The sequence below is a fragment of the Cricetulus griseus genome (assembly GCF_003668045.3).
Source record: "Cricetulus griseus strain 17A/GY chromosome 1 unlocalized genomic scaffold, alternate assembly CriGri-PICRH-1.0 chr1_0, whole genome shotgun sequence".
Lineage (NCBI taxonomy): Eukaryota > Metazoa > Chordata > Mammalia > Rodentia > Cricetidae > Cricetulus > Cricetulus griseus.
In genome coordinates this window covers 36,431,579-36,446,845 of record NW_023276806.1, presented here as the reverse complement: position 1 = coordinate 36,446,845, position 15,267 = coordinate 36,431,579, and the positions used below count along the sequence as shown (strand labels likewise).

Sequence of the window (15,267 nt, the reverse complement as noted above, 5' to 3'; positions counted from 1 at the left end):
AAGACCTATATCTAGGGCTTTTTAAAGAGAACATATTCCTGAGATTTGCAGAATCAGAGGCAAAACTTCCATGGGGAATTACTAAAGAGACATGTCTGGGGTATCCTTGGAATCACAGCCCCATCACCCAGTGGTCAATCTACCTAGCAACACCCCCTGCTGAACTGGAATGGCGGTAAGTACCCGTCCAAGCCCATGGTGTGGCAGACATTGTTCCTGTCATGCTGAGTTTGGATTATTCCAGGCAGCCAGGACTGGGTGATCAGACTTGAAGTTATTATAGTGCAAAAGCAAGGGGCTGAAAAAGCAGGGGTCACTTTAGCTCCAACTCATTAAGGGGAAGCAGTCAAATCCAGGATGCTGGCCCATGTTAGATCACCGGGAGGCAAATGCCTCTGGGTGTGCAAAGGGAATTGTCCCAAACTTAACGTTCAGAGAGAGCCGAGGTATCTTCCTCAGAAATCCTGGAGCCCCTCTGATGTTGATGACACCTGAGGCTCTTGGTTTCCCATTGAATGTCCCATCTCTGTGTCCTCAGTCTCCACACTTGCGTATTTAGGGCTTTTCTTCCTCTAAAAAGGAGCCGTAGCCTGCTTCCTTTCCCTGACAAAGGGCTTACAGGTAATTAGAAGGGATTATGCTTGAAGGAGAAAAGCAGCCTTTAATCACCCGAAGGACACTGCAGCCTGAGCTGCAGGCAGCCTTTGTGTCCTTGCTTGCCCGAGCCCAGCGCAGGGTGATCCCTGGTCCTGGGGTGGCCACCAGCATGGGCTTTCCCAGGCAGATACAGCTTTTGCTTTGGAAGAACTGGACTCTGAGGAAAAGACAAAAGGTAAGATGGAGTTGGGTGGAGGGGGTAGGGTTCGAGGAGAAAGAAGGGAGGAGGGGCCGAGAGCTAGTTGCCCTTTAGCTCTGAGGCCACCTTAAGCTGCTCAATGAGCCTCTCTGACCAAGTGCCCTCCCACGGGATGACATATTTCTCTTGCTCTTGACTACATGAAAAATATTCTGTTCCCTGCCTGACACCCTCCACTTGACATCTGCTGGTCTAGCTCTCACCGCACAGTGGAAGCATCCTAAGCCCTGAAAATAAACCCAGAGGAAGGCAAGAAAACTTTGACTAGCCTTGTATCGCAGTAAGAGCAATTTCCTAAACGCTAGACAGTGGTATGTTTTCACACATTAGCATTCCTGGAATCGGATGCAATTCCCAGAGTAGTCACGATTTCGTTGAACAGTGCTACTGTCTTTGTGGTGCAGAAAATAACCTTGCATCTTCCAGCTGCTGTTAGAGGTTCATCAGTGCAACTGTGTTACTAACCACCAATTTTCCCAACCCTTTGAGTGGGCCAGACTAAGGATTTAAAGGCATAAAGTGCATATTCCCTCTGAACTGGTTTCTATGATGACTGGGAAAACCTGAAATATATTTTTTGAGAGCCCAGAGTAATATAAAGTAATGTAAGCTGAATATCCCAGGAGAAATGCAGGTGAAAGCCAAAGGTCAGAGCCCCTCCGGAGTTGGTACAAGGCTTCTGTGTAGTCTTTCTGTGAAGGCATAAGAAACAAATACATATCCGTAAAGAAATGGTGCTGAGGACGTACCTCAGTTGGCTCAGTTGGCAGAGAGTTTGCCCAGCACACCAAACCCTGTATTTGCTGCCCAGTATCACATAAACTGGGCAGGTGGTACATACCTGGCAAAGGAACAGAAATTCAAGGTCATCCTTGGTTGTATGGTGAGTGAGTTCAAAGCTAATCTAGAATGCATGAGATCCTGTTGAGAGAGAGAGACGTAGGAAGGGGAAAGGAAGATAGGAAGGAATGGCTGTCCCAGTGCCCTGCAGAGTCCTGGAATGACTTATGGAGCCCGGGGGGGGGGGGCTGAGATTCAATGATGGGGCCAAGAATTGAGGACGATGCTCCTGTTGTACCCTGGCCTTCACATAGTCATGCACCCTTACACACATACAAACATGCATTTAGCATACATTAAAAGGAAAGAAAACTGGACCTCATCAAGGTCCCTGGGGGTCCCAAATAACCTCAAGGCTAATTTGAAATGACACCAGCCTCGACAAAGCAGCCGGAGGACAACGGTGTCCCCACGGGTGAGCTTGACTCTCCTCCTGGCCTCCCTGTGTAGTGTCCAGAGGACAGGGAAGGAGACAGGCTATGGGAAGAAGAGGATGGTTTGGGGTGGGTTTCTGTGGGTGGAGCAGGGCTTTCCTGGGTATCAGAAAGAACGCCTTTAGGGAAGAAACAGGAGCAGGTGTGGGGCGAGCAGGTGGTGGGGCATGTGAAGACCTGTGTGCGTGCCTCAGGCAGAGTTGGTCAGAGAGGGATGAGCAAGGGCATGTGTCAGCTAAGCACAAAGCAAGCAGCTGAGAGGGGAGAGGAAAACTCTAAGGTTTGTAGAGGGAGAAGGTGCCACACTCTGGTGAGAAAGCCTAGGGAAGGAAGAGGAATTGCTAAGATGGTAATAGACCAGAGATCTGTGGACTTGAAATCAGGGTCTCTGAGGCCCCTCAGGCCCAGACCGGTGAGGAAGGAACCTGGGCTGGTGAGGGACACCACATAGATAGGTGATTCAAAGGCCTAGGTGCGGCTTGGACACTACACAGGGAGGCCAGGAGGAGAGTCAAGCTCACCCGTGGGGACACCGTTGTCCTCCGGCTGTTTTGTCAAGGCTGGTGTCATTTCAAATTAGCCTTGAGGTTATTTGGGACCCCCAGGGACCAAGTGCTAACAGTGTTAGACCCCCGAAAACTCAAGTATCCGGGGTCTCAGGCCAGGTTCGCGGTCACCCCAATCACCAGGCGGATTCGAGAGCTTGCTGCAAACTGCACGAGGCTTTATTGTAATTTAACGAACTAACCCCATGTTAGCTCGGGTCTTTCACCCACCCGCCATGGCGGACAGCTAGAAAAGACGGCTCCTAAGGTCTCCCCAAAGATCTTATAGGGCAGCGTAAGGGGAGTGTCTAGGGGTACGCACAGGCTTACGCACAGGCTCATGATTGGTGTGCCTCCAGGCTTGGAGGGCTTGCCCTGTGTTGATTGGTCAACTGGTTGTTATGGCTCATAGGCCCTCCCAGGGTGGTTGCTATGCTCTCTACGTCATTGCTGTGCGCTTGTCCGTAAAGCACACCCAGGGTCGTAAAGCATAGCGCCACCAGCTAACTTCTGATTGGTTCCTTGTCACAAGACAGGCATCTGACTTTCTGGTTTCTAGGACAAGGTCATAAAGGCACATGTTTAACCATTATGGCTGCCAAAAGGGAAGCCGGTTCCTTCATTCCCCCATTTTCTTTTTTGTAAATTCCAATCATGGAATTGCTGTCTCTCTAGCATCCCCATCAGGGAGTGATAGATATTGGCATCCCCATGTAAGGGAGTTCCTTTTGACTTAGCATTTTAACCAGGGAAAATGGACGCCGAAATTCTTTTCTAAACTGCTTCCTGCTGACTTTGGGACGAAGTTAGGGACCCCAGAAGGTTGAAATGCTAGTCAAAAGCAAAAAGGGATTTAGGCAATGGGGAATTCATCAGGGGCTTCTGGGTAGCAGACACTGTTGCAGAGACAGGGGGTGTCCACATCAGCTGACTGGTTCACATCCATAGCAAGTCCAGGGCTCGCAGTCTACTTAGAACAGCCTGTAGTGAGTACTGATACTCAGATGTCTGTCAGAAACAGAAACCTGTTTAAGACATGTTTAAACTAGGAACAGAGGTTAAAACTTATTTACTGAAGCCCGCAGTGCAGAAAAAGCAGATATCTGTTTAAACAGCAAGAACATATTTATAACTTTGAGTCCTAGCAAAAACTGCAGATTTGGGCTATAAGCATGTACATTTTTCTTCTGTCCAGAGAGCCAGGTATGGATTGGACAGAGGTGCCTTTGGCCTGATGAAAAGCCCTTTAAGTTTGTACTTAGATGACAACCAAAATAAACTTAAAAACTTTGAACTTGTGCCTGAACAGTAGATAGTCATTATTTTATTAGCTAACATACTGACTAGTCTATAGTGGATCTGACTGCCTGATGCTGTCAAGCTGACAACCAGTAATATTTCAGAGATCTGAGAAGGGTATATTTTATCCGAATCTACTGAAAAGTGACAGAAGCCAGTCTATATACAGTTAGCCAAACCCAAGTTTCTCCATTACCGCTGGAGGCAGGTGTCTCAAAGACCAGCAATCCTTGCCAGGCCTATACTGTGAGAGTTTTTTTCCTCTCTGTGGAAGAGGGACATGGAAAAGACTGACCTTGTTTTGTCTAGGCAAAGGGGTACAATCAATTTTCCAGTGTCCAGCAGCTTTGTCCACAGTCTCGGCTAGGTTCTGGCAGGCGGCAGGTTTCACATCTGAGCATCTCGCTCACTGGTCCAGGTGCAGGAACTGAGGTGCCTCGTAATCTTCTTTGGAGACTTTGGGTCACTGTCCGGATCTGGCAGTCTGTCTGACATTATAAACTTTAAAGATAACAATTTAAATGCCATATTCTGAAGATCTCTGAAGCATTAGAGGTCTGTTTGTCTGTTTTAGTTGCTTTCCTTAAGCACATAAGAAGCACATAGGTGGCTAGGTAAGGTCTTATTTCTGTAAATGATTTTTAGTCTGACTGTAACTGGTTTTAACTTAGTAAAATGTTTGAAACAGCACAGCTGAACTTAAAACTGCATAGAGCTACCTTATATTCCTTAAACAGTAGCTTAACTTCTTTCTGAGGCAGGGTTTTTCTGTGACTTTGGAGCCTGTCCTGGAATTCGATCTGCCGGACCAGGCAGGCCTTGAACTCATAAAGATCCATTTGCCTCTTACTCCCGAGTGGTGGGATTAAAGGCGTGTGCCACCTACACCCTGAGCTTAAAGGTGTGTGCTACCAACACCCTAAACTTAACTTCTGAAAACACAAACTGTAACAGATTAGCGTCTTTTATAAAACAAGAACTTTACATTGTCAGGCTTTGCTTAAGAATAATTCTAAATTGAAGCTCTTTAAGTACAAACATTAATAAAAATAAACATTTGAAAACTGGTTTTAAAAAGAAATTTAAATTCCCTTAAGGTCTTTCTGTAATATATAGAAGCATTAACATTTTAAATCTTAACTGAAAAACTTGTTTTTAAGATGGTACCTCTAATTTCCATGCGGTCACCTTTAGTCAAGATGGCGGTTTAAGTATTCTTTTTTAACTTTAGCAAAATGGCGACCAGTCAAGTCATGTGACCAGTTGGCCATGTGCTGGCTAAACCAGGAAACAGAACATTTTAAAACAAATATATATAAATTACTTGAGAAATAAACAGGACTTTTTAAAACAGAATTAGCTTAATATGGTTAAAATTTTAACTTATATTACCATTTTTAAAATTTACTGTTTGTAGACATGAGAAACCATAGCACAGTTTACATTTTTTTTTTTACTTGTAACAACCTTTTCTCTGACCTTTAATAACTTTCCTCTGACCTTTTACAACTTACTTTAACCCTTTATAACTTTCTGTAACAATCTTTTTCTCTGACCTCCAACAACTTGCTTTAACCCTCTATAACTTTTACCATTTGTTTTAACTCTCTATAATCTTTTATTTTATTTCTCTGACTTTCTTAGACATTCTTAGACAATTTTTTTTCTTTATTATTTAAGTCTTTTACATTTTTTTTTTATTTTTTAGTTAACATAAAAATTTTGTCAAAGTCCCTTTTATAGTTCTTAATAACTTTAAGGCCATTTAGATGTCCGGATCAGGCCAGATAAGTTTATATGCTCAAGCTCCATGTGCTCAAGGCAGAGAGACCTGGGGTAGGGGTGCTGCTGGTAACCCCAGACCCTAGGCCAATCCAGGTGTGGGAAAAAGACTCCTGCGGCCCCCCTGCATACCATGTGTGTAGAGCACAAAGAATGCCGGGCAGCTAGGCAAATGGCAGGGACCCACGGGACCGGCAAGTGGGGATAGGGAAAGACTCACCTACATGGGCCAGGCTCAGCTGTAAGGGCTGCAGCAGTGGTTCGAGTTCAGAAAAGCAGCATCGGGGGACTCCAACATAACACATTCTAACCCGTGACACATGGCAGAACTCCTTTCCCGTGCCATGTGCTTAGGGCAACAAGAAAAGACCCCTGACCCATGCATGCCACGTGCATGGGCAATGTGGGACAGAAAGAGATGCTTAAGAAACACATAACACAAATGACAGCACATTAGACAGCACAAACATTAGACAGGACAAACCGCGGCAAAGAAATGGTGCCCCAAACCAAAATTACAACCAAACCTTGGACTTTCATCCAGGGTGGAACCAAGGTTCTCGCAAGTCTGCTTACCCTATGGTTCAATTACAAATTCTGCGCAGATCAAATACAAATTACAAATTCTGCGCAGATCAAATCAAGCAACCCTCGGACTTTCATCCAGGGCAGGACTTCAGGGTCTTCCCCAGAAGTCCGAATTACAAATACAAATTCTGCGCAGATCAAATACAAATCATGGCACCAAACAAAACAGCAAGAGACAAAACAAGAAACATAGAACATTGAACATATATAAGTTTCGAGCTCCAATCATCTTACCTCCAAGATCGAATCCACTCAGGTGAAGGGTGGTCGCAAATCCCGGACGAGCCCCCAAAATGTTAGACCCCCGAAAACTCAAGTATCCGGGGTCTCAGGCCAGGTTCGCGGTCACCCCAATCACCAGGCGGATTCGAGAGCTTGCTGCAAACTGCACGAGGCTTTATTGTAATTTAACGAACTAACCCCATGTTAGCTCGGGTCTTTCACCCACCCGCCATGGCGGACAGCTAGAAAAGACGGCTCCTAAGGTCTCCCCAAAGATCTTATAGGGCAGCGTAAGGGGAGTGTCTAGGGGTACGCACAGGCTTACGCACAGGCTCATGATTGGTGTGCCTCCAGGCTTGGAGGGCTTGCCCTGTGTTGATTGGTCAACTGGTTGTTATGGCTCATAGGCCCTCCCAGGGTGGTTGCTATGCTCTCTACGTCATTGCTGTGCGCTTGTCCGTAAAGCACACCCAGGGTCGTAAAGCATAGCGCCACCAGCTAACTTCTGATTGGTTCCTTGTCACAAGACAGGCATCTGACTTTCTGGTTTCTAGGACAAGGTCATAAAGGCACATGTTTAACCATTATGGCTGCCAAAAGGGAAGCCGGTTCCTTCACAGTAACCAAAGGCTGAATCCCTTCCAGAAATGTCCCTTCCTGAATGAAAACGCTGTCAAAACCTGAGCAAGCCTCATTGTTAACTTTGTCGCATTCACTCATTCATTCAATCAAGAAATAATAGTCACCAGGCAGTGTGCCAGGCATGAAGTTCACTATGATAAATGAAACAATTCAGTCTCTGCTCTTAGGGTACAAATACTCTATAGATTGCCAAGGAAATCCAATATGCCACCACTGCCACTGCCCCTCCCGGCATCGCCTCTCCACCCCTTCCCTAGCACCGGTCCCCTAGCTGGCCAGCAATGCTCCCATTGCTCTGATAAGCTAACAAGGTTTTCTAGAGACAGGATTGGCTCAGGAAGCTTCACAGTCTCTAGCCCTTGCCCTGGCATTGGCAGATGTATTCCTGTTGCGGGGGTAGGGGGTTGGGGTGGGCTTTCTTCCTCACTGTGTGTTCCCCAGAGATGGAGCCATTCATGCTGTGAACCCTGTTTCACTTAGGCCTGGGCCCTGCCTGTATTTGATGTCACCTTCATGACCTGGACACTGAGCTCTCCCCTGTGCCTCTAGATAGCCAATGTATCCAGGATGTCTGGCTATGATGAGAGCATTTTTCTAAGCCCCCAGTAGCTCTATGAAAGGGTCTGTGGCTCCTTTGGAGCTTCTGGAAAGATCCACCTCTAGAAAATGGTGACTTTAGAAAGTGCAGCATGGTAGTCCATAATGCAGCCATTCCTCAGACTTTTATGTTTTAGTTGTCCACTATTGTGAGCAGATCACAAGTGAGAACAGATACAAACCCAGGTTTTCCATCCCTCCTCTTCCACCTCCTCAGGATGCAGGGTAGGGGTCGTCTGGTGCCTACTCCCCTCCCTTCCTTTCCTGTCCTCTGGTAGCAACTGTTTGATGATGCCTGGCGTAATACTTAATGCACAGCCCTTGCCCTGATGGAATTTGGAGTCCTCGGAAGGAGGCTGTCACATAGGATTCCTGAGCAGAATGGGGACTCAGAAGTGGAGTAGAGGAAAGCATGGGAAGGGAGAAAAGCCTCCAGGAGCTCAGAGGAGACTTCTCAGACTTAACCCTCACACCCCTGCCTCCCTAAGGCACTGCCCAAGATCGTATCTGCCCTTGTGGGTTCAGAGGGTTATAAAGCAGATTAGAACTGTTTTTTCTTGCCTCTGAGCTACATAGCCTAGAATCCCTTGGTGTCCCCGGGTCCCCACTTCCAGAGGACAGGATGTTTGGTGAGGGCCTGAGGACTCATAAAAATAGGGGTTCACTTCCTGAACTCTAGAGGTGTGTGTCTGCTATCACTGTGGCCTTTGGTGCTGCGCCCAGTGTTAGGGGAAGAGAACTTGGGTGCAGGGAGGCTAAGCACCAGCCCCACACATGCCAGCTCTGGGCAGCATTGGGCCAGGTTTGAGCCCTGTGTGGATTCCCGGCCCAGAAAGCAGGATCGGTGTTGTTCTCAAGCTCTGACTGCCTCCCTGTTAAATTGAAAACAGAGAGGGAAGGGAGAAAACCTAACTGGCTGTTTTCAAACAGCCAAGTACAACCCTACTCCGGCCAGGAACCCTTCCTTCCTCCACCACAGAGACTGAATGGTAAAGAGGGGGAAGGGGGGGGACAAGGAAATACCAGTATAGTTAACAAAAAAATTCCACGGGAGGGCGGGGGGACCTTCTGAGCTTAGACTGGGTTTAATTAAAGCTACAGACGCACTTAAAGGTGGGGGGGGGCAACTCTGGAGACATGTTTTTATTTTAATGTGGAATTTCTCCCTAGGGCATGCCTGTGTACACTTGAGCTAAAAGGGCCACAATGCCCTACTGGGCTGTCGATACTGATTCTGGGGGAGGGGAAGAAGCTGCTGGGAGGACCCATTGCCTCTGCTAGGCGGAGAAAGAACGACAGGTGGTCTTTGTGCATACAGTGGCCTGAGAGGGCAGCTGATCCAGATCTCATGCAGAGGACAAACATCAGCTTCCCCGATGTTTCTTAAAGATGGCAGGCTACGCGGAGGTGGGGCTTCTCAGCCTCGGCTGCGTATTGGAATTACGTTAAAAAGTTGGGGGAAGAGTCCGATGTCCGTCGGGACATCTCACATGCCTGGGATGCCCTTGTGAGTCCAGCTTGCAGCTATGGAAGGCTACTGATGGAGGCTGATCGTTGGAGGGGCCTGGGTTATGTGAAGAAAACAGCAGCCCAAATTCAGAGACGTGATGAAGAGCACAGGACAAGGAGGGAGGAGGGTTCCCCTCTGGCTTTCCCTGATAGAGCGCTTTAAATGATGGCGCCTTCACAGATCAGGCATGCCAAAACACAGAATTGGGGAAAGATCTCAAGGGAGAAGGGTAACAGCAAGCAAAGGGGATGCTGTTTGGAGAAAGGAAGGGAACCATCAGTGGCGGGGCAGGCCTTCCGGTAGTATGGAATGGGGACAAATTAGCAGGAAGGATAATGGCATACATGCAAATGACATCATAAAGCCTATTACTTTGTATGCTAACTTCAAAAAATTAATACAAATAAAATTGGGCTGGAGATGGCTCAGCAGGTGAAGTACTTGGCATGCAAGTGTAGTGACCAGAGTTCTGGGCACTGGAACACCCTAGTAGAGTGGTGATTTTTGCCTGTCATTTCAGCTTGAGGGAAGCAGAGACATGAGTTCTTTGGAGCAAGCTGCCCTAGCCAGACTCACTGAAACAAGGGACTCTGGGTTCAGAAGGTGAAAACCTTAAGTCTCAGTAAATTAAGTGGAGAACATTGGAAATGTTCTAATGTCAGCCTGGGACACACACACACACACACACACACACACACACACACACACACATACACACAGAAATATGCTAACACACATCTGCGCACACACACAGGAACATACAAACACACACACACTCATACACAGAAATATGCTAACACACCTGCACCCACACAGGAACATACAAACACACACACCATATTCACACAAATGCAAAAATAAAAATGAATGAATAAAAGATCCAAGTAATATAACACTGCAAAGCAGTTATGAACAAGAAAATATATTCATAATAAAAACAAAACAAAACCCTAAACTTGTAAGTAGCGTTTCCTAAACAGATGAGATATACTAGAGTTTAGAAACCTCTTCCCCGGGTACAGTGAGGCAAGATCTGCCCCTCCCCCATGACCATGAAAACTTGCATAGCCAAGCCTTTCTGTAAGTATGGAGAAGAGGACAGTGTGTGGTCAGCTTCCCAGGAGACCCCATGCTTCCAAATTGAACCTAAAAAGTGGTGTTCTCAACCTTCTTAATGCTTCAACTCTTTAATATAGTTCCTCTTGTGAGGATCCCAACCACAAAATTATTTTGTGACTACTTTATAACTGTAATTTTGCTACTGTTACGAATCATAATGTAAATATCTGATGTGCAGGAGAGCTGCTATTTGATCCACAAAAGGGTTACAACCCACAGATTGAGAACCACTGCAATGAAGGGGGGAATCGTGGTGTGTGGGAGGGGCAATCATCTATCCAGAGCCTGCTATTGCCCGCTGTGCCCTGTGCCTTTGTGATGACGCTATGACACGGTAATAAGTGGTCTGTGTGCCAGGCTCTGCTTTCTGTGTTGGGCTCGATAAATATATTTCATTATCACAGCGGCTCTGGGAAACAGGACTTGATATTATTCCTTTCCTACAGGTAAGCTCCTGTGGCTTCGAAAGGTTAAGAGGGTTTCCCAGTGTTATGAACCCCAGTACTTGGCCCCAGAGTAGTCTGTTCCTAATTTTCATTACACTATAGGACGGAACAGCATCCCCGTTTCATAGATGAGAAAGCTGAGACTCACAATTAAGCAAGCCTGAGAGTGGTTGAAACGCAAATTTTCACATTCCCAGATCAGCACGAGTGGCATTTAGCATCCCATATGACTCACGCCTGACACACTGCAAGAAGGCAGCAATCTCTTCGGCAGAGAGCCAACATTACAAGCAGTTGTCTCCGGAGTCAAGTGCAAAGACTCTGGCCTGGTTGTCTCATTTTCTTGGTGAAGACACCCAGAGCAGCTTCCAGCTTCATCACTTGCACCTGTCACACTGCTATCTTGTCAAACCCGTTCCCCCACCGTCAATCAGTACAGGACGATCCGGAATAGAGAGAGAAGCAGCTGGTATACATGCCTTTGTGGGGTGCAGTGTAGTATGTCTTCAGACTGGTGATGGCCTGAGCCCCTGTGTCAACTCCCTTCCCAGAGTAGCATCCAAGACCCTTGATTAAAATTTACTCATTCCACAAAACTCTGATGGGAACTTCTATGAATCCTGCCTTGTATGGGGTGCTGGAGTCACAGTGGAGGACAGATGTGCCCATGAGTGTCAGTCTAGGGACCAAGAGAGTTAGTAAGAGTGATGGGGGCTGGGAGGAAATTAGGCCAGGGAGGCTGTGGATGTGGATGCCCTGTGGGCAATTACCCATAATTCTAATTGCTAGCAAGTATTCCTGGGGGCAGTCTCCTTAAACCCCAGGTGGGAATTGCCCAATGTTGGTGTTTTTGTCTCCGTGTTGGAAAAGATGTAAATAGGAAAGCCCTGGAAACTGGACACCTTAAGGGAAACCTACTGTTCTGTCTTCTTGCTGTATTTGTCTGTGTGTTTCCTCTAACATTTCCTCCCTAGTTATGTGTTGAGTGAAGTCTTTTTAAAAAGTTACCATGTACCTGTAAACATTCTTGTTTTCTTTTAATGTGTGATCTATTTTCTACCCCCCAGTTTCAACTGTGTTAGAACTTGGTTGCCAGCAAACTTTTGGGGTTTTTATTTGTTTTGTTTTTGTTTTAAGCAGCACATGGCTTATCCTTACTAGCAGGTGAGGAACAAACATTTATTGAGCATCCACCTGCTAGGATGTCTCCTTCATTTCTATTTCCTGCCTTCACATTCCCCTCTCCCTCTTCTCCATAATTCCTCATCTCAGCCCTCCCCTGACTGTGTGCAGGGCTGGGATGTGATCACCACCACCAAGTGCCTCTTCCTATGGAGTCAGGAGAACTCTGACTCTAAAGCAAACCTCCATCTATATATACCAGCTCTCTGATAGGTTGACATCTGCTGCCTCTTCTGGTTGAGGGAGAGAGGAACCATGGTAGTCTGTCTGCTTCTCCTAAACAACAGATCTTGTTAAAGGAAAAAATGTTGACTAACTGGATTTCTGTTGACTTTGCTTTGGGGCACCATATTTCAGAGTCATTTGCTGCCTAGTTCATTCATTGATTCAATGACCACCTTAAGGCAAGATCTACCATGCTCCAGAAGGCAAAGCAATGGGAAGGTGTAGGAAGAGTGCCGGCCCTGGAGGAAGGATTTTTGCTTCCTGTTGTGACACTGTACAAGTCACCTGCCCTCTGGAGGTCTCTTTACGAATCTACAGAATGAGAGATTATGCGATCTTTACTGTCTGAGGCAGGAGCATTACACAGGAGTTTATTAGAATCTTCATCCATAGTCAGGTGGTGGTGGTGCACACCTTTAATCCCAGCCTTTGAGAGGCAGAAAAAGAATCTGCATCCATCCACAAAGTCACATCTGCTGAGCCCTGAGATCCTTCGTCTCAGTCTTGTGTCCATGCTATTTCAGGAATAGATGCAGACAGAATGGGGACATAGAATCTGGTTGATACAATGAATCAGACAGGAGGTGGTGTAGAAGAAGGAAGTTCTTCAAGTAAATAGTCAGGCTACATAACAAAGAGACTAATTCTGGGAAGTGCCTTATAGGTAATTTCATCACCTTTTGCACACTGTAAAGTGCACTGACAAAGACATACTCAGCACAGCCCACCACACACCCATGCAACATAGCTCTATGGTATATGTGTCTATTTAAGCATAGAGTAGTCTATTGCTCCTAGAGCCACAATAAACACAAGATTAAATCAAGAACAAGATACATGATACAACCAAGAAACAGTTAACACAAGATGCATGCGACTGCTGCTGATTTTACAATGGCAAACTTCTTACAATGAGTTGTTTCTGAGACAGGGTAGTCTCAAATTTGCTATGCCATTGGGACTGGTCTTGAACTCATACTTCAGCCTCCCAAGTACTGCCATTTTAGACATGTGCCATCATGCTTTGCTTCAAACTTGTGGTTTTTGTTAGTCTGGTTTTTAGGAATAGACATTTTCTCTCAATTAATAATTTAAACAGTGACATATACACCTATAAGCAGTCACATTGTCATTATTGAGTATCATCACTATATATAATTGTATGTGCTCTAATTTTAGGTGACATGGCATCAGCACAGATGCTACAATGTTAAGATGGTAACAGGATTTTTCGGCTTCATCATGACTTATGGGGCCGCTGTGGGATATGTGATCCACTGTTGCCCAAAGTGTTACATGGGGTACAATTGTACCACAACCCAGACCTGGTACTCTGACAGTCCATTCAGGAAGCCTCCTCTGGTTGTTTTGCCCCTGACTAGAGGAAGGCGTCTGTCCCCTGGTTGTATCTCCCCCAATATTTCATAGAAAAAGCCTCTCTCCTTTGGCTGTAGCTCCCCAATTCTCTTAGCACCCTTGATCTTTCTCTTTTTATTTTCTTTATTTTCCAGATTCGCTTTGTGGTAGAACTGGTGTGGCCTTTGTCTTTGTTTTTGGTGTTAATCTGGCTGAGGAATGCCAACCCACTCTATAGTCAACATCAATGTGAGTATGGCTTCAGAAGACCCCGGCTGTTCTTCCCTTTAGGAAGCTCTTGGGTGGGAATGAGGGTATCACATCTGTTGACATTTCAGAGGTTCATCAGTGCTGCACAAATTCTAGTGTCTTAAAATGTGCACGATCTTGGTTGTAGTGACATGTTGAAAGAATGTACTGTTTGCTTATTCATTTCTTTCAGTCTGCAGGGAATCAACACAGTCTTGTATATATATTTTTATGTATTATATATACACATATATTATTGTTTTATATGTGTTGTATATGTTCTATTATATATATATTTTTATTGCTTTGTTGTTGCTTGTCTAAACTTACCTATATTAAAAATTTAGGTCTGTTTTTGTTTGTTTGTTTGTTTGGTTGGTTTTTCAAGACAGAGTTTCTCTGTGTAGCTCTGGCTGTTGTGGAATTCACTCAGTAGACCAAGCTGGTCTCAAACACATAGAGATCCACCTGCCTCTGCCTCCTGAGTCCTGAGATTACAGGTGTGCGACACCACCACCCATCTTACTTTCTTATTATTTAGAGGATTTGCTTTACATGGTACCAGGGAGAAAAATGAGAAGGGACAGTGCAGATGGCTCTTAGTAAATATAGCCTGGAGCTTCAAGGCATCTCCAAGCCCTGTGAGAGCCTGTGTTGTATAGTAGCCTTTTTGGAAGGTCCCTTATGGTTTCTGGCCAGGATGGTGTCTTCTCCTTCTAGGCAGGGAGCATGGATACTTCAAGAGTTAGGAAAGCTGCCAAGTTCCATGTTCTTCAGTTTCTAGCTCCCATTGCTCTGCCAACCTCCTGTCCAGCAAACCCTTACTTCTTCCTATCACTCCCAGGAGCACACAGCCTCCATGCCTGCCATGGAAGGAGCTCACAGGCATGTCCTCTGTGAGGACCAGAAGCCTCTGAACCTCCCTGAGACAACACCCTCTTTGCCCTCCTCCAGAAACTTATTTTCCAGCCTCAGTTCCCCCTCCACGTGGCCATCGAAGCCTCTAGGACAGTGGTTCTTAACTTTCCTAATGCTATGACCCTTTAATATAGTTCCTCATGTTGTGGTGACCTCCAACCATAAAATTATTTTGTTATTACTTCATAACTGTGATTTTGCTACTGTTATGAATTGTAATGTAAATATCTGTGTTTTCCTGTGGTCTTAGGTAACCACTGTGTAAGGGTTGTTTGACAGCAAAGGGGTCACAACCCACAAGTTATGAGCTGCTACTCTAGAATATTCATCTGTCTCCTTATGTGCCATGGAGCTCGGTACACAGCACAGGGCCTACTCTGTATTTGGGGTGATATATTTTTTGTAATTTATTAAAGCCACTGAAGATCAGAGAAGCAAAGCAGCCGGCCACTAGCTC

The 15,267-nt window shown here is 45.8% G+C and overlaps 1 protein-coding gene across 1 annotated transcript in view; it reads left to right on the top strand.

The window, feature by feature from the left end:
• The first annotated feature begins 766 nt into the window (after nt 1-766).
• Nucleotides 767-15,267, top strand: part of LOC100767638 (retinal-specific phospholipid-transporting ATPase ABCA4) — a 137,359-nt gene continuing 122,858 nt past the window's right edge. The window contains exons 1-2 of the mRNA XM_027395638.2: nt 767-832; nt 13,799-13,892. Coding sequence (XP_027251439.1) covers nt 767-832; nt 13,799-13,892 — 160 coding nt within the window. The remainder of the gene's footprint in view (nt 833-13,798; nt 13,893-15,267) is intronic.